This window comes from Ranitomeya variabilis, chromosome 8 (assembly GCF_051348905.1).
Source record: "Ranitomeya variabilis isolate aRanVar5 chromosome 8, aRanVar5.hap1, whole genome shotgun sequence".
Lineage (NCBI taxonomy): Eukaryota > Metazoa > Chordata > Amphibia > Anura > Dendrobatidae > Ranitomeya > Ranitomeya variabilis.
The window spans coordinates 23862646-23887423 of NC_135239.1; the positions used below are offsets into that span (position 1 = coordinate 23862646).

Below are 24778 nucleotides of genomic sequence, written 5' to 3' on the forward strand. Positions count from 1 at the left end.
GCTGATAACAGAGGGCAATCCCTTTACTGATCTCATATTCAGACATATCGCCGATGATGATACTTGTGAATCATTCACTTCTAAGGGAGAAGAAACCATCCTGCAGTTCAGTTCGGGGACGCTGACCCTCACCCGGCGGCCGAGACCCCAGACTGAGCCCTTCTCATACCCCATCCTGGATTGGGCCGACATCAAGTTTGAAGATGTGATAGGAGAAGGGAACTTTGGTCAAGTCATTAAGGCCATGATCAAAAAAGATGGAGTACGGATGAACGCTGCCATCAAGATGCTCAAAGGTAAGGAAGTGATTACCAGAAATTCCGGACTGTGGATCAACAATGTGTCCGGGACAAGACGGGATTCTTACATCCACATGATGAGGATCAGGGCAGTTTGCATGTGCAGAAACCCGTGGAGCCACAATGTACATTCCCCTTTAAAAACAATTTTATAATATATACTTATAATTATCCTCTACTGAGCGAGATTGCATTAGCTCTTATGCTCCAGAGCTGAACTCAATATTCTGCTGTTACGTCATATCCAATGCATTAGTCGCATCCAGAGCTGAGTCCAGTATTCTGCTGTAACATCATGTTCTCTCTATTCATTACATCCAGAGCTGCTTCCGTATTATGCGGTTAAATCATGTCCTGAGCATTTGTCACTTGTAGAGCTGTAATCAGAATTCTGCTCTTACCTCATATCTAATGCATTAGCCACATCCAGAGCTGAATTCAGTATTCTGATGTTACATCATGTCCTATGCATTCATTACATTCAGAGCTGCACTCGGTAATCTGTTATAGTATGCATTACTCACACCCAGAGCTGAACTCAGAATTCTGCTGTTACATCATATCATAATCTAATGCATTAGTTGTATCTAGAGCTGTACTCTGTATTCTGCTGTTACATGCATTAGCTACACTGAGAGCTGCACTCAGTATTCTGCTATATTATGTCTTACGTGATAGTCACATCTGGAGCTGAATCCATTATTCTGCTGTTGCATCATGTCCTATGTATTAATTACATTCTAAGCTGCGCTCAATAGCCTGTTACAGTATGCACTAGTCACATCTAGAGCTGAACTCAGAATTCTACAGTGATATCATATCTAATGCATTAGTCACATCCAGAGCTGCACTCAGAATTCTGCTGTTACGTCATATCTAATGCATTAGTCACATCCAGAGCTGAATCCAGTATTTTACAGTTACATCATGTCTGAAGTATATTTCATGTCAAGAACTACATCCAGTATTCTGCTGTTCTATTTTATCTTATGCATTAGTCACATCCAGAGCTGCACTCAGAATTCTGTGGTTACAATAGAAACACAAAGACCAGACTATTTTTTTTATCAAGTAAAATCTGTTGACTCAATTACATTTTACTGTCCTTTTCTTTCTCAGAATTTGCATCGGAGAACGACCACAGAGACTTTGCCGGAGAGCTGGAAGTCCTATGTAAACTGGGACATCACCCCAATATCATCAATCTGCTGGGAGCTTGTGAGAACAGAGGTAATGCACGCCTGCAGCGTCAGCCGCCATCCTGCCTCCTGCGCCATATTACGGTGTTGAGAATCTTGTCGCCATCTTTTTCCCCATCAGTTTTTAGTTGTGATTTATGGTCAAAGTGAATAGAAAAATCCAAAGGCTGAAAACTGATCTCAGCCATTCATTCTTCTGTGCTGATGCTTTGCTCCCTGTCTTGTAGGATACCTCTACATCGCCACTGAATTTGCCCCATTTGGGAACCTGCTGGACTACTTACGAAAAAGCCGAGTCCTGGAGACGGATCCTGCCTTCGCCAAGGAGCACGGGACGGCGTCCACCCTGACCTCCCAGCAGCTCCTGCAGTTTGCCTCAGATGTAGCAAAAGGCATGCAGTACCTGAGCGAGAAGCAGGTGAGATGATGATGGTTGTTGTCCTTCTCAGCAGCGATGACTACATATACTGGGAGACCACCACTAATGGGAGCCCATAGGACATGTCACCCAGCTTTCCACAGACCCTGCACGACACTGAACCTGCTGTATACTGCAGTTACATTCCTCCCTGCCCATTCTCTTATGCCATTTGCTTGTGTGAATGTCACTATCCTGTTGGTCTGGAATGATGTTCATGCACCAGGAGATCAGGATGAACGGTGCTATAGATAAGTGATTATGTCTGTACTTTATATTTGTTGTCCTCTTAGTTTATTCATAGAGATCTAGCTGCCAGAAACGTTCTTGTTGGGGAAAATATGGCTGCTAAGATTGCAGATTTTGGGCTGTCAAGAGGAGAAGAGGTTTATGTGAAGAAGACGATGGTAAGTGATGTAAACTGCTGACTGATGTAGAACCATAAGAAAACCTATAAACAAATGCAACTGCCGGTTATATTAGTAATATAGTAAAAATTACATTACTTATCCTCTACTGACCCTGAGTTACATCCTGTGTTATACTCCAGAGCTGCACTCACTATTCTGCTGGTGCCGTCACTGTGTACACACATTACTGATCCTGAGTTACATCCTATATTATACTCCAGAGCTGCACTCACTATTCTGCTGGTGCAGTCACTGTGTACATACATTACTGATCCTGAGTTACATCCTGTATTATACCCCAGAGCTGCACTCACTATTCTGCTGGTGCAGTCACTGTGTACATACATTACTGATACTGAGTTACATCCTGTATTATACTCCAGAGCTGCACTCACTATTCTGCTGGTTGCGCAGACATCTCCTAACAGTTTAGCTATTCTATAATCCAGGGAATATGTTACATTTCTTACATTAGGTGACCGGACAGTATCAGGTGTAAAGGGTAATGGGAGTTTTTCCATCCGCAGCTGCACACAGTGATGCAATAACGAGATGCTAGTTTAATTTGTTCCTTCTACTAACGATGGTTTCCACTCCTCAGGGTCGCCTCCCGGTGCGATGGATGGCCATCGAGTCCCTCAATTACAGTGTGTATACTACAAAGAGTGATGTGTAAGTGCCAATATAGAAGAGTTCACACTGTGGTCGGAGCTATTTCAGCAGGTCTATAATACGTGTTTCTCGCTTTACCATAACAGCTGGTCCTTCGGCATCCTCCTCTGGGAGATTGTCAGTTTAGGTAAGTGAAGAATCTTTTCTTTGTTTCATCTTCAGGGACCTGATAAAATTCTAAAATTACAGAATATTGAAATCAGTTTGTTTGTTTTATAAAGAGAAGATTATTTTACAAATTTACATATTATAAAACAAAAATGTTGACATAATATAGGTAAAATAGTTTTCACAATGATAAATATGGAGACAGTTCCTGTTTTCTGCAATTTGCAAATCAGCTAAGCTTTATAGACTGGGACAGAAGAAGCAGAGTTATCTCATTATCAGCACAGGTTGGGGAAGATTGAGGCAGGAAAGTATCACTCTACACACAGATAAGATCCTGTGTACAGATGATCCCCTGCCGCTCCCTGCTCCTGTTCACATCACATTATGGACATCATATTAATCTATAAATAAAATTTAAAAAAAGACCGTTACATCTAAACCTGAAGTGTAAACAAGTGCTTACCTAGAGTCACCAACTCATATACAATCAAACAAACAAGGCAGCACTCTGTAGCACTATAGCATGCAAACATGAAATATGAAAATTGAATTGCATTATTGCAGTAGAAATATGAAAAATTGAGAGTGCTTAGTGCACAAATTGGCCAATTCATGTGTACCTGGAAGCCACGTTAAGGCGATTCTCGTTTCCAGGACCTAACTTTTAATGCCAGTCCTCTCTTGAGAACATAATGTGGATTCTCTCCTAGTCTACAATCTCTCTCTCTCTGTGGAGGGGTAGTGATCCTGCTGTGATTAAAAACGCCTGAAGCTAAGGGGTGGAGTGTTCAGTCAGAAGGGCAATGCATACAAATAAAAAAACTGACCATCACATTCAAACATAAACTAGGTGTGAACAGGTGCTGAACCTAGAGTCACCAACTCATGTACAATCAAACAAGGCAGCACTCTGTAGCGCTATAGCATGCAAACATGAAATATGAAAATTGAATTACATTATTGCAGTAGAAATATAAAATTTTTCATATTTCATGTTTGCATGCTATAGGGCTACAGAGTGCTGCCTTGTTTGTTTGATCATATTAATCTATGACTCTGCTGCTGCACTGTCCATACAGAAAGGACGTGTGGGTCTCCAATATGGCCGCCAATAGAGAAGGTTTAAAAAGTACAAGTTTTTTAAAACCTAAACAAACTTAATTCTCTTCTACTAAAGGAAATCTAATAAATGTAGTAATAAATCACATACACGAGACATTTCCTTTAAAAATGTACCTATCATTATAATGCCCAGAGAATTAAAGGGGATGTCCAATTTTGAAAACCTCATTCCAGAATGAGGTACTGGTCATTGGGGGTCCTAGCTTCGATGTTGGACCCTCCGCTGCTACAATGCTATAAGGAACCAGCACATTTCTAACCGTCTGTCATATATGTTTCCAGGTGGGACGCCATACTGTGGAATGACCTGTGCGGAGCTCTATGAAAAATTACCGCAGGGCTACAGGATGGAAAAACCCCGGAACTGCGACGATGAAGTGTAAGTGAAGACACGGCACCGCTCGTCCCCCCCCCAGGTGCTGCTGTGTGTGGGGGTCCTATCTGATGATGTGTGTTGGTTTCAGGTATGAGCTGATGCGTCAGTGCTGGAGGGATCGTCCCTATGAACGGCCTCCTTTTACCCAGATATCCTTGCAGCTCATCCGCATGTTGGAGGCCAGGAAGGTAAGACTGAGAAGGATGGAGTGGGTAAATGAAAAGAATCGGGCAGCATTATAACTCCCCCAAATTTTGGACCTGGGAAATGCAGGCTGAGTATGCTGAGTATTCAGCGATCCTATCTCTCCGCAGTGCAGTCGTTCATCACTAGATATTTAGCATATTCAGTTCAGGTATAAGTATTTCTAGCAAAGAAAGAAATAAGGGTGCAAGGAATTTTGCCAGAAGGTGTGATTAAAGGAGAGCTGTTTGGGGGTCTATCACAGCCGGTGTAGACATGCTGGACATCGCCCAGTGCCCGCTGTGATAGGAGGGGATCGGTGACCCCATCACATCTCATATTCGTCTCTTTCAGGCCTATGTGAACATGGCTTTATTTGAGAATTTTACATATGCTGGAATTGATGCAACGGCTGAAGAGGCGTGAGAGAGAGAAGACTGAGGATGTTATGGACTCTGCACACTTGGAGATAAGGACTCTGTACATAAGGACTAATGTTCTCGCTGTCTCCCCGGAGAGGTGGACTGCGGAGATCAGCGGAGCCCATGGCCGGATCTCGGGCTCCTGTACTGTCACTCATCTCTGGCTCCGTCCACAAACCACAGGAGTGGGTAAGACGGAGATGTCAATGAGTGCGGCTGGAGGAGAGTGATAAGAGCGTCTCCTCCCCACTACAGCTCCACACTGCCATATGTAAAGCCCCCCTATGCCCCTGTACAGTCACCCCCACCTATACTGCCACAATAAACCTCAGTACTGTTTGTAGCTTGTCTTCTCTTTCATTGTATCTCATCATCTTACTGCAGATATAAAAGTATCAAGTTATCCGAAAGTCTGCACCCTGCAGAGAGATTTACTGGGGTCTCTTAGGGTACCGTCTCACAGTGGCACTTTGGTCGCTACGACGGCACGATCCGTGACGCTCCAGCGTCGCTCAAATATCGCTCCAGCGTCGTAGACTGCGGTCACACGTTGCAATACACGACGCTGGAGCGATAATTTCATGACGTATTTGCGATGTAGAAGCCGTTGGTTACTGTGCGCACATCGTATACAACCTTTGTTACACGATGCGATCATGCCGCCACAGCGGGACACTTGACGACGAAAGAAAGTTTCAAACGATCTGCTACGACATACGATTCTCAGCGGGGTCCCTGATCGCAGTAGCGTGTCAGACACAGCGATATCGTATGGATATCGCTGGAACGTCACGGATTGTACCGTCGTAGCGACCAAAGTGCCACTGTGAGACAGTACCCTTAGTGCTGGCTGTATAAGGTTTTATGCACAGAGAGGGTTTTGGAGGGGGGTTCGCAACAAAGAACGACAGAAATATCACATCAAAGTTACTTGAAAGATTTTTCTTATTCATTTCTGTCATAAAATTTATTTTGTAGTCATATGTTGGATGTTTCTTTTTCCTCTTCAGGCTGTGAAAAATGTCTGGTGGGAGAAAACAAAGTGCACACCACTGTTATGAAGCAACTAATGTTTTTCCCAGAAACACGCGCTCCTGAAGGATGATGGTGGAACTTGAGATTCTGATTCAAGGATGAATTTAATTTCAAACTAGAATACAACGGGTTTCGACTTCTTAGAGTCTTCCTCAGGTACAATGTCATTCATGACATTGTACCTGAGGAAGACTCTAAGAAGTCACTGTGTACAGGATGAGCCCAGGATGGAGGACATATATACCAGGATGGGGGACATATATACCAGGATGAGCCCAGGATGGGGGACATATATACCAGGATGAGCCCAGGATGGGGGACATATATACCAGGATGGGGGACATATATACCAGGATGAGCCCAGGATGGGGGACATATATACCAGGATGAGCCCAGGATGGGGGACATATATACCAGGATGGGGGACATATATACCAGGATGAGCCCAGGATGGGGGACATATATACCAGGATGAGCCCAGGATGGGGGACATATATACCAGGATGAGCCCAGGATGGGGACTCAGTCTTGCAGCATGGGTGCTATGGGGCACCAGGCCTTCTGCCCTGCTGGTGGCTTGTCACTGTGGCGGTGGTCGGCGCACGGCTCGGCTCCGTTAGGGTGGTAGGACCCACTACGAGGTTCCCTGTGACATGGCAATGGGCTTCATACAGTCTGATCAGAATGTTAAACTAAGGACCTCATGATCAATCATATATATTTTTCCCTAGCGGCATTAGATCATTGTATGATTTTTGGCGGTGCGGTCCATGCTCTTTTTTTTCAGCATATCCTAAAGAATGTGATAGTCTTTATGCAGCAGCCGCCATCTCTGGCACCGTCACCATTACTTCCCTGCACACTTGTAGGTCATTTGGAATTGTCTGGTCAAAGTGGGCAATCCCATTAAGGTTAATGGGGATTTTGCATCCTAAACCCACCCTATAAGGTGCACTGCTGCTTGTAGGGACATCTGCATAGAACTCTATAGATTCAGTATATAAACTCTATGGACACATGTATAAGTGCGGATTCATGAACATGGCTATAACCATTTGATAACTGTGATAAAATGAATATTATGTGCTATCCTCAGAGACCCCCTTTACAATTTCTATACCTGTAAATATAGGCCCCTTTATAGCTGCATAAAAGAGGGGGTCTCACTGTGTAACTGGGGTTACCGGCTGTTTAATATCCCTACGGGGGACTTGCAGCAGTCTGATGAGCACCTGCAACCAATGGGAGATGGGGCTTATGCTGCTTTCAGGTTTGGTGGCAAAAACATGGTGACAGATTCCGTTTAGTAATCGAATAATGGCAAAACCTAATATTGTGATCTGCACCTGGTGGTTTTCAAGGAGCTGTGGAACTATAACTCCCAGCATTCACTGCCAAATATTCATAGATTTCAGACCATCAAAATTTTCCAAACAGCGTTTCTATAGCTGCTGCGAACAACAACCTCCATCATTCCCCAATAGCTGCCATGTTGGGAGCTGTCGTTTCACACCAGTGGATCGTTAGGGCAGGTGCAGACGGTCGTAGATTCTCTCATCTAAAATAATCGGGCTGATCATGCAAATGACACTCTGATCATAGTGAGATCCGATTCTCTCAGGCGATGAGAAGATGGAGAAAGCAAAGTCTTCTCCATTGTGCCAGGGTGTGGAAATTGAATTTTTTTCCTTGGATAGTCTCTGTCCAAGGAAAAAAATTGGAAATGTGCACAGCACCATAGAATAACATTAGTCCGAATACAATCCTATGTTTTGCCGGATCACACTTGGACCAAAGATACAGTCGTGTCCACCCATTCTTACACAGTCATAAAATGTGTGCCGTTCTTGCAGTCTCTTATCTTCTCTCCTATTTCCTTCTCTGGTTCCTGCCGCTCGGGCTTTACCCTCCTGCACCAGCCACCAACAGGATGCACCGACGGCCGCGACCATGTCACTGTCACAGGGTTTACCACACACTGATGGCTCATGGGGCACCCTGCAAGGGGCTCCCGTAAGCTCGAAGCTATCACATTGGATAAGACAGCACTTATACCACCATCACACTATTCTAAGTGTCAGCTTCTGGGACCAGAACACATCTAAAGACATGAGAAGACATCTACACGTCACCTTGGGCACGCTGCTCACCCTGCTCTGCTCTGTCGTGAAACCCAAAGTTACAGAAGAAGGTAAGTTTTCAAGCTCAGCTTGTTCCGGTTCTCATACTAATTAGAATTCCTGCTTGCTGTCAGTGAACTGAAATATTTACATTCAAAGGCTGAACTCTAGACATCAGGTTTCACAGCAGATGGGCTTGTGACAATACCAGGCAATCCTCTGAGCGCAGAACACACCTGAAGCACAAAGCTCTCCACCTCTTGTCTCCAGGCTGATGAGTCTGAACTGATACACTTAGTGGTGTGAAATCAGGTTCTGTTATCAATAAAATACACTCACTATTCTGCTGGTGCAGTCACTGTGTACATACATTACATTACTGATCCTGAGTTACATCCTGTATTATTCTCCAGAGCTGCACTCACTATTCTGCTGGTGCAATCACTGTGTACATACATTACATTACTGATCCTGTACTGATCCTGTATTATACTCCAGAGCTGCACTCACTATTCTGCTGGTGCAGTCACTGTGCACATACATTACATTACTGATCCTGTACTGATCCTGAGTTACATCCTGTATTATACTCCAGAGCTGCACTCACTATTCTGCTGGTGCAGTCACTGTGTACATACATTACATTACTGATCCTGAGTTACATCCTGTATTATACTCCAGAGCTGCACTCACTATTCTGCTGGTGCAGTCACTGTGTACATACATTACATTACTGATCCTGAGTTACATCCTGTATTATACTCCAGAGCTGCACTCACTATTCTGCTGGTGCAGTCACTGTGTACATACATTACATTACTGATCCTGAGTTACATCCTGTATTATACTCCAGAGCTGCACTCACTATTCTGCTGGTGCAGTCACTGTGTACATACATTACATTACTGATCCTGAGTTACATCCTGTATTATACCCCAGAGCTGCACTCACTATTCTGCTGGTGCAGCCACTGTGTACATACATTACATTACTGATCCTGAGTTACATCCTGTATTATACCCCAGAGCTGCACTCACTATTCTGCTGGTGCAGTCACTGTGTACATACATTACATTACTGATCCTGAGTTACATCCTGTATTATACTCCAGAGCTGCACTCACTATTCTGCTGGTGCAGTCACTGTGTACATACATTACATTACTGATCCTGACTTACATCCTGTATTATACCCCAGAGCTGCACTCACTATTCTGCTGGTGCAGTCACTGTGTACATACATTACATTACTGATCCTGAGTTACATCCTGTATTATACTCCAGAGCTGCACTCACTATTCTGCTGGTGCAGTCACTGTGTACATACATTACATTACTGATCCTGAGATACATCCTGTATTATACCCCAGAGCTGCACTCACTATTCTGCTGGTGCAGTCACTGTGTACATACATTACATTACAGATCCTGAGTTACATCCTGTATTATACCCCAGAGCTGGCCAATCAGCTGATGTCGGTGTGCCTGGCCTTGGCATCACATGAGTTGCCATATCAGCCACACCGATGTCAGCTGCCGGCCTCTGCACCTGCTACAGAAAAGGACACCGCACATCAAGGGACTGGCGGAAGGTGAGAATTTTTTTTTTATGCAGAAGCAGAACGGGGAAAATATATAGCACGAAGGGGCCCAGGATGGGGGACATATATACCAGGATGGGGGACATATATACCAGTATGAGCGACATATATACCAGGAAGTTGGCCAGGACTGGGAGAAAGAAAATGTACTTTGCTCCTCCCAGGCGCGGCTAGCTTGCAGTCATGCCCAGAGCAATCATCCCCCGGGTGCCACACTTTCATATCTGTAGGTTAATAGCATTATCGGGCATGGTATGTTCACATTAAGTCAAGGGCATAAATATAATTAATAAGCCCCCATAATAGGTCAGAATTAGGACCCTATAATGCTGATAGTAAACTGAACTGTAGTAACATGATTAGGACCGGAACCTAAATATGAACAATGCAATACAGTAACTAAACAAAAAGAGAATTGTGAACACACTGCTACCTACTGATCAATACTTTTCTTGTGCAGGAGCCCCTGCTGTCTCTCCTAACACTGTAAATATGAATGTATATAACATGTTTTCCAGACCTCCTCCTCTTATCCGGAGACCACGATGTCCCTCATTGCTTCTCTAGAAACTTGGAGACAGTTATCTGTTACTGGGAAGCTGAGGAGGTGCTGACCGAGGACTGGGCAGGAAGGGAGGACGTCTCTTATGGCGTCTATTACGCCTATGGCAAGTACGTGCCCAGGAATGGTAAATCGATGGAGTCTTTTAATATGCAAATTACATCTTCACAGAGGAAGAGGACTTGAACTCTAGCACCACCTATTGGAATTAGCAGCCCTAACAGTCAACATTGACTTTTAGGATAGTTACTTCCAATAGGTGGCACTAGAGTTCAAATCCCCCTCTTCTCTGCAAAGGCAATTTGCATATTTAATTTCCCAGAAGAGCACTGCATAGCTTATAAGTCTCCTCACATGCCAGGCCAGGTATGTCACTCTGCGCAAGGAGAAATTCTACCCCTTAGAGTCTTTCAGTCACCCGGTCACCAAATTGTGCACATACTCTCCTCCTCTGCCCATTCCCATGTCCTCCTGCATCCTCCTCTGCCTTTAGTCATATTTCTGTGCCTCGCTGATATGTATATTATGCATTAATTCTTCACCATTTTCAAGATTTCTGCTGTCTGTAAGTCACCAAAAATCTTCTCCTTCGCACTCAAAGGCCGAAAAGCTCCTGCTTAAAATCTCCACCAGTTTGTGGTTAGTTACAATTGTATCCAGCCTAGACAGTCCTCTGTGAGCTGAAGAATTCAGGCTGATCCATGTTACCTGCGGTCATACGTTTTAGGACAGGAGAGATGATGTGTTTGTCTGGATGTGTTTGGCTCACAGAGGATTATCTAGCCTGGATACGACTGTAACAAACCATCTGCTGTGAGAAGAATTAGGTCTGTGCAGGTCTTCAGCTTCTGTATGTGAGCAGCAACCAAATAAATATCAAAGTCAAGAATCTTCGACCATTCTCTGATGGATCAGACTTGTTTTCCTGCCTCGCAGGGAATCGGAGGAGGAATGTGACATCTTGGTGCAGAGCAGCAGCCGCACTCTCTACGTCTGCGAGCACGATGAAGTTATCCTGTTCAATGACCTTAATGTGAGCGTCAGAGACAAAATGACGAACCGGACCCTCCGTAGCCGCAAATTAGAATTAGAGCTTTATGGTAAGAACTAAATAATAATAATAATCTTTATTTTTATATAGAGCTAACATATTCTGCAGCGCTTTACAGACATTATCATCGCTGTCCCCAATGGGGCTCACAATCTAAATTCCCTATCAGTATGTCTTTGGGAGGAAACCAGAGTGCACGGAGGAAACCCACGCAAACACAGAGAGAACATACAAACTCTTTGCAGATGTTGTCCTTGGTGGGATTTGAACCCAGGACTCCAGTGCTGCAAGGCTGCAGTGCTAACCACTAAGCCACCGTGCTGCACAACTAAGGAGTTTCTTGGAGATATTTTGTCACAATATGTTATTACAGCAGTCAGTACTGTGCCAAAGGGTGCAGGGTACAGACTGCCATAAAAAGGTGTATTAGAGAATCACACAAGAACTCATGTAATGTAACAGTAGCTCAGGGACGGATTTCATGGGTTATTCCCAACATCAAAATGTATCACCTATTCCTCGGATAAGTGATACCTTGCAGACTGTGGGGGTCCGTCAGCTGGAAGCTGCAGATACTGAATTGCCCTCTTGGAGCGGAGGCTGAGGATGAAGACTTTCCATCCATTTATTATCTTTAGGGCGGCTGGAGAGATCCGTACAGAGCTTGTTGTTACTGACAATCCATGAAGAACGGATGAAGTGGTGGTGCATGCACAGGCTGGGCTCACTTCCAATAGGACACATCAAAGACCCTTCTTGGTGTCAGTGACGGCCCCAGCAGTTGGACCCCCAGAGATCACCTATCATTTGAATAGGTGAAGATGATTCTTAATGTTGAAAATAAATATTTACAGGGGTTGTCTCAGCGTCTTTTCTTCCGACTCCTGACTTCATGGTTGCTGGTGGCGGTGCAGTCTTAAATATTGACATTATAAACCTACAAATAGAGGGAAACTGAAGCCACTTCAAATCAAACCCATCTTTATTGGAAGATTTTCCATTTGTACAATTGATATTCCCATGTTTTGTTTAGCATTATTGGATTTGTTCTTGGGTGTAATTGTAAGCCTCTCTATCTTGTGTACTAGCTCAGCCTCTCCCTTGGGTAAGGTTGCGGTATTACCAGTGAGTGGAGTTTTCTCTGCATTTATTTCCTCTTTTTCTTTTAATAGTTTTTGATTAATTGTCTTTGTATACCAATAAAGATGTGTTTGATTTGAAGTGGCTTCAGCTTCCCCCTCTTTGTAGCTTTATTAGAAATTTTGGAAGTGCCAATATTATTTGGGCCAGAAATAGGTGTACTTGAATGTTGATAGTTGAGACCATGCTGTTGGCAAATGTATCTGTTTCATTTTTACTGTATCCTTTCAGTCTCTTTCTCTTTTAAGCTTCCTCATCCTAATTTCCTGCCTTCAGTTTCTGGGACAAGCAGTAGCTGTCTGATTTCACCGTTTGCCATGTTAGCTCTCATGTGGCTGCTTTCTTTGTCACCCGGTCACCTACAAGCACCCTGACAGCCAGGGTGTAGCGGGGAGACCAGTCGTTCTTCTCCATAATTTCTCTGGGTTTTCTCTTTCAGTTATATTACCGCCTCCACATGACATAAAGGTCGTGTGGGAACAAGGTCCTGAACGATTTCGGGTCACGTGGAAACCTCCGGAACTGGATATGAGTTTCAATTTCAAATATGAGGTCCAGTTTATGTCCACTGAGGACCTTCACCAGATGGGTGACCCTACTCCTACACCTGCAGAGACCCCTCTCCCCACAGTGGTGAACTCAACGGTGTCTAAACATCCGACAATAATTAAAGAGGTCAAAGAAGTTCTGCTGCCCCCACTGAAGCCCGGTCTTCTGTACCAAGTCCAAGTCCGCACATCATTGGAATGGGAGAAGCCAAGCATATGGGGTCCTTGGTCTGAGGCTGTTGCATTCACTAGTCTGAGGTCTGCAGGTAGATGGATACAAGATGTGTTTGCTGTTCTTCACAATAACAGAGGTCAAGGAGGCTGAGATATTTGCTGGGATCCCCACACTGTAGAGCTGCTGCTCATGGTTCCTAACTAACAAAATAGCAATTTTACAGAGTCAGGGAGCCAAAAACCCATTTTTTTAAAGAATCTGAGAGCAGCATGATGTAGGGACAGAGAACCTGATTCCAGTGATGTCACTCAGTTTACTGTGTGCAGCAGTTGTGACAGTCAGTTTTCTCTGCTGCAGATCTACCAGTTCTTTAAATGCAGATCTGTGTATAACCCTGCCAAAACAACTGATTGGCAACTTTATGTGTAAACTGTATATTTAGAGATTGCTGCTAATCAGTGTTGGGGGTGTGGCTGGACCAGGAGGCACGAGTCTTGTACTGATAATCTCCTGCTGAAAAAAAAAAATTGTGCTGAAGCAACATAACACAGCCTAGTAAGTGACATATTGCTGGAATCAGGGGTTCTGACTCTACATTATGCTGCTCTTGGCTTTCAAAGCAAAAACCTGCTGACGGATTCCCTTTAACCTCACAAAGTAGTTAGAGAAGCCCAACACTGTGAAGAGCCCATGAAACAACTCCCAATTTCACTACGTACTGATTTTTGCAATAAATGACAACATACAGGACATTGGTAGAAGTACATAGCTTATCTGTAAACTAATTCTAATTTAGTGAAACTAATCCAGAATTATTTTGCATTTCCCAGAAACCATCAAGTTCCAGTGCTTCACCTCGGACCTGTCTCAGATCTGCTGTAAATGGGATGAAAAGATCGTGGATGCCCAATTCCTTCAAGTGCACTATAGTTATGCACAAGAGAGGTAATTATAAGGTGGTCTGAAGAGACCCCACAACGCTGTGATAATAGCACATGGTATCCAGTGGCTTCTTCTGGAAGTAGGGATGGGAGTCTACGATGGTGATGTTGGGGGATGTAGTTCCCTAAGATGGGCAGTGTCTGGTGGTATCATAGGGTAGTTATCTACTGTGCTGCTCTGCAGTGTTCTGCACGCTTTAATGATCTGCCACTTGTCCCACTGGACCGCAGGGGCTGGTGGGTCCATCATGGAGTTGCTCCCTTATGTTTAGGGGTCTTAGGCATGTACCAGGTTTATTCTTCTGCTTGTCCCATGTGTAAGATTTTCAAAAATGAGTCCTACATTGTCCTACATAGACCTTTAAGAATGAGCGCTATATGTGGTGCCTCCTACCATTGGCGATGGTCTTATTACATGATGGCGGGTGATATCTATGAAGATGCCTCATATTATGTAGCACAACAATGACCCTCGATCCACCACATGTGCCCGTCCTTGTCTTCCATGGGTGTCCTGGACGCTCCGTCCCTGGTTTAATCTCAGATATTCTCTTCCGTACTTAGCACATCCCCATGGCAGCTCTGCAAGACCTCGATACATCCGAAGCAATGTCCTTGCGTGTTCTCAGGAAAGAACGACAGCGCCATGTCTGTAAAACTGAATGCAAGATTACTGGATGGGAAGTGGGGCTTGTATTATAAGAAGCCCTTTATGCTGAACCATGTAGGTAAGCGCTTCTGAGGACATGGCTACCAACCCCCAACATAATGGCTAATGCGTGTGGTGGCAAATGGCTCTCATAATGATGAATTGTATCAAGAGACAACAAGGAACGAACCCCAACCCCCAAAACAAAAATAATTGGATCCTGCCAATAACACTCTGATTATGGGTTTCCCAGCAGACAGCATCTACTAGAGCTATGAATAAAAATCTGATGCTGGGATGGAGAAAAGGCAAAGTAGTCAGTCGCCTAGGGAGCTGTTGAGGAGGAGGCTACAATTAAAGGGCAGAGAGGGGATGCAGCTTCACATACATGGACATCACATGTAGAGGAACAGGATATATGCTCAGCGTTGCCAAAAGAGATTCAGGGACCGAGGAAGAGGGCATAATCCAGAACTCCAGATGTGAGCACCAGAAGAACTAGTCCCACCCCTGAGGATCTGTTTTTTGTCTTGTAATTTCCTTGCACCATCTATATATATGTATATATATTCTAATAAAAATGTTACTAATTCTCCCTGAACACAGTTCTCCCGCCAGCCCCTGATCTACACATCCTTCATCTGCCTGGGAACAAACTGGCTCTCAACTGGTCGAGTCCAATGCCAGGACTCGGAAAATATCTCATCTATCAAATCCGCTTTTCAACTGACAATGAGAAATCCTGGACGGTAAATGTATATGAGTCGGGGACATAGCAGAGGGGTGCAGCGATAATCTGGGGACAAGTAATGAGATGGGAAAGGCTAATGTCCAAGATGCATAATGGCTTTTGGTTATGTGTCAAGTTTTTGGCGTCAATGAGAAACAAAATGATAATTTTTCCGCATTGGTGATGAGACTGTGGGCAACTACATCGCTATATAAGTAGATGTTGCACGATAGCTGGGGGTCTGTGGTAGATTTTCTACTGGGCACAAGACGCTCCAGGTTACACCTGTCTGTGGAGCTACGGTGCAAACCTGTCCTCATAGTGCGCTTTATTTCAGACGCTGCAGTTCCCGGCCGGTGTTCACAACAAGGAGATCTCCATGGTCTCTGATACAAGCTACACTCTGCAAATCAGAGCAAGTCCTAGTCAGGAGGACGTCCAGGGGTCCTGGAGCGAGTGGTCCACAAGAATCACCACCAAATCTTCTTCAGGCTCTGGTGAGGAATATTACAGGATACTTGTAGGTTCTTCCCTTTTTATGAGACCCAAGAAGGACACATATTTTGTGTAATTACCATTATAGGGCTTTAATTAGATGTGGCCATAAATGTCTGATCAGTGACAATTCAGCTTCCGAAATTCCAATTGATGCCGAGAAAAGAGAACGCACAGGTTCCCTTTCCTGACAAAGAATTGAATGGGAACAGCCCCTAAAATCAAGCCCCGTCCAAGTCAATATATTTCCTTCAGTTCTGATATTCTTACATATTACATATTATTGGTATATAGGATTATTTTTATATACCTAGGAGACTTGAGCATTAAACAGTATGGCCTCAATTACAGGTTTTAAAAGAGTTAAAAAGAGTTAACCGTGATCTCTCATCCTCGTGATGTGTAAATCTGACAGCCATGGCAGCCATAATGGATTTCACTAAAGCTTTCCCAGAAATAGAGAATATATAATAAAACATATTCTTTTTTAATGGTCAATACTCAGGAAGTAATAGAGTATATATTATTGCATGTTCCTCTTTTGCAGTCTGGGTGACTCCCGTGATCATTGTGTCTCTTCTGATTCTCTTGGCTGCAGGATTTTGTCTGCCTCGTATCTTCCCCTTATTTTACAGGCAAGTAAAAGTGTCACACAACTCAAATCCTACATGCCCGGAGTTCGTTCTATTGATATTTTATAACTGTATACACGGAGGGGTGCAGAGTCCTCCATATTGTTGGCTGATTTCTGTTAATCTAAGGGCTGCTTCATTGACTCTTCTGCTTGTGTAGCTTCAGGGTCAGTTCTCAGTGGGTGTTCCCCATCTGCCATTTTCTCCTTCCATGTTGTGTGAACAATACTTGTTTGTTTATTCTTTTTAATATATTGATTATTCTCAGAGGGAGGAACCAAATAAGAACCTTGTAGTTATGATACCTTTTAATGGCTTACAAAAATAAAATAAGTGATGTCACAAAGCAAACTTTCGAGACTACTTAGGTCTCTTCATCAGGCATGGTATAAAAAGTATCTGAAGAAACACAAATATATATATATATACAAAAAGAGTAGAAACATGACATAATAAATGGACATTTAAAAAACAAACAAGCTGAGCTCAGAATAAATATTTAATTAGCTTAGATAATAACTACAATGAGAACAATCAATCTTTTTTCACCTGGCTGACATAGTACCAAAACCTATATATTATATTGTGACATGTGGGGTCTAGCTATTAGGGAAATGCCAACTAACCACTCTGTCTAAATGCAAGGCTATGCCAGCTGAATAAATCTTTGCCCTGGATGATGTAAAGCCTAGATATAATTCTGATCTGAATAAAATTGACACATATTAGTACACTGCTCAAAAAAATAAAGAGAACACTCAAATAACGCATCCTGGATCTGAATGGATGAAATATTCTCATTGAATACTTTGTTCTGTACAAAGTTGAATGTGCTGACAACAAAATGACACAAAAATAATCAATGGAAATCAAATTCATTAACCAATGGAGGCCTGGATTTGGAACGATACTCAAAATCAAAGTGGAAAATCAAATTACAGGTTGGTCCAACTTCAGTGGAAATGCCTCAAAACAAGGAACTGATGCTCAGTAGTGTATGTGTGGCCTCCACGTGCCTGTATGACCTCCCTACAATGCCTGGGCATGTTCCTGATGAGGCAGCGGATGGTCTCCTGAGGGATCTCCTCCCAGACCTGAACTAAAGCATCCACCAACTCCTGGACAGTCTGTGTTGCAACGTGACGTTGGTGGATGGAGCGAGACATGATGTCCGAGATGTGCTCAATCGGATTCAGGTCTGGAGAACGGGCGGGCCAGTCCTTCATTTTGCAGGAACTGTTGACACACTCCAGCCACATGAGGTCTGGCATTAGGAGGAACCCAGGGCCAACCGCACCAGCATATGGTCTCACAAGGGGTCTGAGGATCTCATCTCGATACCTAATGGCAGTCAGGCTACCTCTGGCGAGCACATGGAGGGCTGTGCAGCGCTCCACAGAAATGCCACCCCACACCATTACTGACCCACTGTCAAACCGGCCATGCTGAAGGATGTTGCAGGCAGCAGATCGCTCTCCACGGCGTCTCCAGACTCTGTCATGTCTGTCACATGTGCTCAGTGTGAACCTGCTTTCATCTGTGAAGAGCACAGGGCACCAGTGGCGAATTTGCCAATCCTGGTGTTCTGTGGCAAATGCCAAGCATCCTGCACGGTGTTGGGCTGTGAGCACAACCCCCATCTGTGGACGTCGAGCCCTCAGACCATCCTCATGGAGTCAGTTTTTAACCGTTTATGCAGACACATGCACATTTGTGGCCTGCTGGAGGTCATTTTGCAGGGCTCTGGCAGTGCTCCTCCTGTTCCTCCTGCACAAAGGCTGAGGTAGTGGTCCTGCTGCTGGGTTGTTGTCCTCCTACAGCCTCCTCCACGTCTCCTGGTGTACTGGCCTGTCTCCTGGTAGGGCCTCCAACCTCTGGACACTACGCTGACAGACACAGCAAACCTTCTTGCCACAGCTCGCATTGATGTGCCATCTTGGATGAGCTGCATTACCTGAGCCACTTGTGTAGGTTGTAGAGTTCATCTCATGCTACCACGAGTGTGAAAGCACAACCAACATTCAAAAGTGACCAAAACATCAGCCAGAAAGCATTGGTACTGAGATGTGGTCTGTGGTCCCCACCTGCAGAACCACTCCTTTATTGAGGGTGTCTTGATAATTGCCAATAATTTCCATCTGTTGTCTATTCTATTTGCACAACAGCATATGAAATTGATTGTCAAACAGTGCTGCTTCCTAAATGGACAGTTTGATTTCACAGACGTTTGATTTACTTGGAGTTATATTCTGCTGTTTAAGTGTTCCCTTTACTTTTTTTGAGCAGTGGATAAGTATATCATTAGTTTTATACCTGTATTATGTTTATGTGATATTTTTTCTCTAGGAAGCTAAAAGACAAGCTGTGGCCCCCTTTACCGAACTTGCACAGCGTGCTGGACTCATTTCTAGCTGAGATCCAGAAACAGTATCAGGTAACATCTAATAAGAGTCCATTCTAAGAAATACAAAGTCATCAGCATTGAACCAAGATCCATATTTTCCTACTTACCCCCCTCCCCCCAAAAAAATTATTAATATCCCAGATTCTTCTGAAACGTTTGTTAAAACCATTCAGTTGTTCTTGGGAAACTTGGGAAATATTATGATTGTCATTCCTGCTCCTACAGGAGATATGTGACATCTTTCAATGTCGGCCTCTCAGTCCCTAGCTGCATAAATGTTGATTTCTACGAAAGTCCAAGCAGAAGGAGAAGTTAGCTACTTCCTATCTCACTACTATATAGACTGCCATGGAAAAGGATGGAGATTGAGTGGGGCGGATGGGGGACACAAATCCATGTGCACCATATGGGAAGCCCATGATGCTCTTATAGGGCACTGAGGGGGTCTATTTCTGATTTCTCTTGTTTCCAATTTCATGTAGAAAGATTGTGTGGATTGAGGCACCAAGATCTGCAGTTTTGTTAAGTCACATCTGAAATGGACCCATTTTTTATTTTTTGTTTCCATTAAGACCCCCCATTCTCCACTCAAGCCAATATTATGAGTGACTGGGTGACTGAGAAACTACCCCCACAGCTGCTAGTATGGCGGATTATGGTAGACAGAAGCTGAAGGCAGGAGCACCAATTTCTGATCTTATGTGATCTGGTCTAACCAATAACCATGTTGTCTCCTCTTCCAGCCTGATTCTACTCTGTATGAGAAGCCTCTGGAGGAAGCTGCACAATCCTCCTGTCTGGAAATTCTCTGTGAACTGACGCTAACCAGTGAAAGTCAACCAGTATCCCGGGACTATGTTCAGCTTGCCCCACCAAGCTACCAGAATAAGGAGCAATGGCCAAACCTGGAGCCTCTGGGACTGAACCAGGGACTTGGCGCCAACGATCAGCTGCCATGTGACCTCACCAATCAGACCTACCTGCCCATAGGCTGGAGCGTGGGGTGAAGATGACCTTGGCACAATATGTTTTGTACATATAAGGAACATTGTCTTGGTGATTGTGTGAGAAGATTGGGTCAATCCTGGATACATTGTATAAAAATGTAACAATTGTCGGCAGGTTTTTTGTTTTTTTTTACAGTATATCTATCCTCAGAACTCACCAAAAAACACATTGGGTCACATCTATAAAAATGATGGGGGAGAGCAGATGCGAAACTACGAATCTCGGTATGACATTTGCCTGTTGGGGCATGCGGAGAGTTATAGTTTTGCAGACTGTAACCATGTAACATATTGTACAGGTATCAATTATGTAAATGTTATTAAGTATTGTCTACTGGGAATCTTCAGCACAGAAAACTATTAAATTTAGTCCATGGAGCCAGGGGGTCCAGAAGATTAAATGGAACCTGTCATGTAAAATATAAACTAAACTTTCTTTTTTTTTGTTCATAATTTTTTCTTATGTGGAAAATTATGAAATTTTGCAAATCTCTTTATTAGGGAAGTTGTCTTTATTCCTATGAAACCGTTGCTTTAAAGTGACTTTTCACCAGTCTATTTGCAGCCTTAATTTCAGAACGTGTTCATGTGGAGTACAGATGATGGCAGTGATGGCAAATTATACAATAAAAATTAAGTATGATGCAGAACGTATTAGGCTGGGGTCACACATGCGTGTTTTACGTACGTAAGAGCGCATAAACTACGTCCGTAAAACTCGCATTACATAGGGCACAATGCTTCTCAATGGGGCTGCTCCTATTAGCCGTATATTACGGTTCAGTATTATACGGCTTTCTACGGCCGTACAAAATCGCAGCATGCTGCGTTTGTCAGCGTACTGCGCAAATAATACGCCAATGAAAGTCTATGGGGGCGAGAAAAATACGGATTCCACACGGACCAGCAGTGTGACTTGCGAGAAATACGCAGCGCTGTTAGTGAAAAGTCGGAAATTCAATTGCCGGCTTTTTCCTTCTCCTGCACAAACCCGAAAGGATATGAGACATGGTTTACATACAGTAAACCATCTCATATCCCCTTTTTTTTTGCATATTCCACACTACTAATGTTAGTAGTGTGCATGTGCAAAATTTCAGCGCTGTAGCTGCTAAAATAAAGGGTTAAATGGCGGAAAAAATTGGCGTGGGCTCCCGCGCAATTTTCTCCGCCAGAGTGGTAAAGCCAGTGACTGAGGGCAGATATTAATAGCCAGGAGAGGGTCCATGGTTATTGGCCCCCCCTGGCTAAAAACATCTGCCCCCAGCCACCCCAGAAAAGGCACATCTGGAAGATGCGCCTATTCTGGCACTTGGCCACTCTCTTCCCACTCCCTGTAGCGGTGGGATATGGGGTAATGAAGGGTTAATGCCACCTTGCTATTGTAAGGTGACATTAAGCCAGATTAATAATGGAGAGGCGTCAATTATGACACCTATCCATTATTAATCTAATTGTTGGAAAGGGTTAAAAAACACACACACACATGATTTAAAAGGATTTTAATGAAATAAACACAGCGGTTGTTGTAATAATTTATTGTTCTCGCAATCCATTTGCAAACCCTCGCTTGGCAAAATAATAAACGCAGAAAATACATACCTTCTGATGTCAGATCACGTCCAACGATGTAATCCATCTGAAGGGGTTAACTAATATTACAGGCAGGAGCCCTGCTAATGCAGCGGTGCTCCGTGCCTGTAATCCCCAGCGAATGAATGAAATGTAGGTCATTGACCTACATTTCCTTCAGTCGCGGTGATGCGCCCCCTGGTGGATGTCCTCATATGACCTGGAGCGTGGGAAAAAGTTCCCAGGCTGCAGTTCATGAGAACATCCACCAGAGGGCGCCTCACCGCGACTGAATGTAAGTATAGATCACTGCTTTCCTTTCAGCACCCGGGGGATTACAGGCATGAGCGAGTGGTTTATCGCAGCTCTGCCTGTAATATTAGTTAACCCCTTCATATGGATTACTTCGTGGGACGTGATCTGACATCAGAGGGTATGTATCTTGTGCGTTTATTATTTTGCCAAGCGAGGGTTTGGAAATGGATTGCGAGAACAATAAATTATTACAACAACCGCTGTGTTTATTTCATTAAAATCCTTTTTAATCATGTGTGTGTGTGTTTTTTAACCCTTTCCAACAATTGGATTAATAATGGATAGGTGTCATAATTGACGCCTCTCCATTATTAATCTGGCTTAATGTCACCTTACAATAGCAAGGTGGCATTAACCCTTCATTACCCCATAGCCCACCGCTACAGGGAGTGGGAAGAGAGTGGCCAAGTGCCAGAATAGGCGCATCTTCCAGATGTGCCTTTTCTGGGGTGGCTGGGGGCAGATGTTTGTAGCCAGGGGGGGCCAATAACCATGGACCCTCTCCTGGCTATTAATATCTGCCCTCGGTCACTGGCTTTACCACTCTGGCGGAGAAAATTGCGCGGGAGCCCATGCCAATTTTTTCCGCCATTTAACCCTTTATTTCAGCAGCTACAGCGCTGAAATTTTGCACATACACACTACTAACATTAGTAGTGTGGAATATGCCAAAAAAAAGGGGATATGAGATGGTTTACTGTATGTAAACCATGTCTCATATCCTGTCGGGTTTGTGAAGGAGAAATGCAAAGCCGGCAATTGAATTACCGGCTTTTCACAGATATCGCGCTGAATGAAATCTAAATACAGAATATATATATATATGTGTCTCAATGACATATATATATATATATATATATATATATACTGTATATATGTTTTAATGAACATTTGAGCACATAAATCCATTAGATGTCGGTTTTGCAAGCCTGCGCGAAAATCTCGCAGTACGGATGCCATACGGATTACATACGGAGGATGCCATGCGCAAAATACGCTGACACACCCTGACTACGGATCAATATTTTGGGAACATTTCTCCATATTACGGCCGTAGTACGGACGTATAATACGTGGCGTATTGTCTTACGCCATGTGTGACCCCAGCCTTAGTGTCAATGAGTATTCACATAAGACATGCATAGTCCAATTCGGTGAAAACAAGTGGCCCATTATAGTAGAGAGGACCCCCTTAAACTACCTAAAGGTGAACATTATGTGCTACTGACTTCTAGAAATGACCCCACGTGACTCTTTGCCATCTATTACACTTTTAAACTATCTAGAATTCCTCTCCAGAGCTGCGGTTGATATTTAACAAGAACATGACTCTGCCAAAGGATACCAAAGTTTTTGTGACTTGTGATTAAGTAGACACACGAACAACAAACCTGTGAATTTGCTGCTGGGCAGAGAAGTCATCATTATGGCCATTGCTTTCAATAGATTGCTAATGAGGATGAAATAGGAAACTGTCAATCAGGGGAGAAGGTAAATACAGTCATGTACGTGAGCTGACAGACACATTGTAATTCCCACTTTCATCCAGGAGATGGCAGTGGCCTTCTAGACAGCTGTGCCCTCCTAAAGGAGGTGGACAATACCAATACTTCAGCGTTCTGGTCACCTGTCTACTTGTTTCCAAAATGAAGAGCGTTCAGAAATTCTGCCATCTTGTACATCCAGTGCTGATGATGTTTAAGTTTAGTGAATGTCAAATGACATTTATCCTTTTTCCTCTTGCTAAAAACTAACCCTGTCAATGTATCCATACAAGGAGGACATGAACACGGAGTTCCCCTTTAAGTCCCGCTTTGTTACAATGTTTCAATCAATGTTCCATATTGTTGTTCTTTCCATCTCATCATCCGGGCCTCACAGCCTAATTCACTGACATGTAAAACTCTATATAGATTGGTGAAAAGTTACTTTTTGGATTTTGAAACTTTTTATGCAAATTAGAACAAGCGATGTGGATTATGCTATTTGCACATTCTCTGGTTGCATGTTGGGGAGCAGTTCATTAGCAATGATGAAACCTAAAAAACGAGGGGACACTCAGCAAAACCGGAATCCCAAACATGAGGAGGTGGCGTGATACTTTATCAAGGATTAATAAGATCTGTGGGCAATAAAGGAAAAGGCAAATAGTCCTCTGGTCACACCTATCCCTCCCGATATTAAGATATCGTTAACACTCAGCCGGACAATTAATGCTTTATAGAAGAGAGAAAAACTGAAACAAAGTGACACATCTCCCCATCATCACTCATTATCCGCAACAATTAGTATAATATCTATGTGATATGTTTCTACGAGAAAAAGGTCTAAACGACTGAAACAATGTATATATGTGTGTGTGTATGGAGATGTAACAGAGTCGATTTTGGTAAAGAACTTAGTTAGCACTAAATAGAAAGTCCCATGCCTTGCAAAGTCATGGTTTATGGTAGCGGTACGGTTGGGTAAAGTATCGTGGGATAATTAAAAGCAGCATTATGAATCATGCTATCATAAGTGTTATGTGTCATGCTGCTGCTATGCAGGGAGATGCAAGCTCCACTAGATGGTCATAGAGTGGCGGGAGGAC

General features: G+C 43.6%; 2 protein-coding genes across 2 annotated transcripts in view; both read left to right on the forward strand.

The window, feature by feature from the left end:
* The window catches only part of TIE1 (tyrosine kinase with immunoglobulin like and EGF like domains 1), a 32948-nt gene extending 27394 nt beyond the window's left edge, over nucleotides 1-5554 (forward strand). The window contains exons 15-23 of the mRNA XM_077277376.1: nucleotides 86-296; nucleotides 1419-1529; nucleotides 1726-1916; nucleotides 2210-2323; nucleotides 2928-2998; nucleotides 3085-3125; nucleotides 4514-4610; nucleotides 4696-4795; nucleotides 5145-5554. Of these exons, the coding sequence (XP_077133491.1) occupies nucleotides 86-296; nucleotides 1419-1529; nucleotides 1726-1916; nucleotides 2210-2323; nucleotides 2928-2998; nucleotides 3085-3125; nucleotides 4514-4610; nucleotides 4696-4795; nucleotides 5145-5216 (1008 nt within the window). The 3' untranslated portion in view covers nucleotides 5217-5554. The remainder of the gene's footprint in view (nucleotides 1-85; nucleotides 297-1418; nucleotides 1530-1725; nucleotides 1917-2209; nucleotides 2324-2927; nucleotides 2999-3084; nucleotides 3126-4513; nucleotides 4611-4695; nucleotides 4796-5144) is intronic.
* A 2644-nt stretch (nucleotides 5555-8198) lies between these two features.
* MPL (MPL proto-oncogene, thrombopoietin receptor) lies at nucleotides 8199-20872 on the forward strand. Its single transcript, XM_077278581.1, has 11 exons — nucleotides 8199-8438; nucleotides 10486-10639; nucleotides 11466-11629; nucleotides 13160-13534; nucleotides 14274-14388; nucleotides 14949-15112; nucleotides 15640-15782; nucleotides 16101-16260; nucleotides 16806-16897; nucleotides 19241-19324; nucleotides 20038-20872. Exons 1-11 carry the CDS (start codon nucleotides 8357-8359, stop codon nucleotides 20299-20301), a joined length of 1797 nt encoding a protein of 598 aa, XP_077134696.1. The 5' UTR covers nucleotides 8199-8356; the 3' UTR covers nucleotides 20302-20872.
* Nucleotides 20873-24778: the final 3906 nt, after the last annotated feature.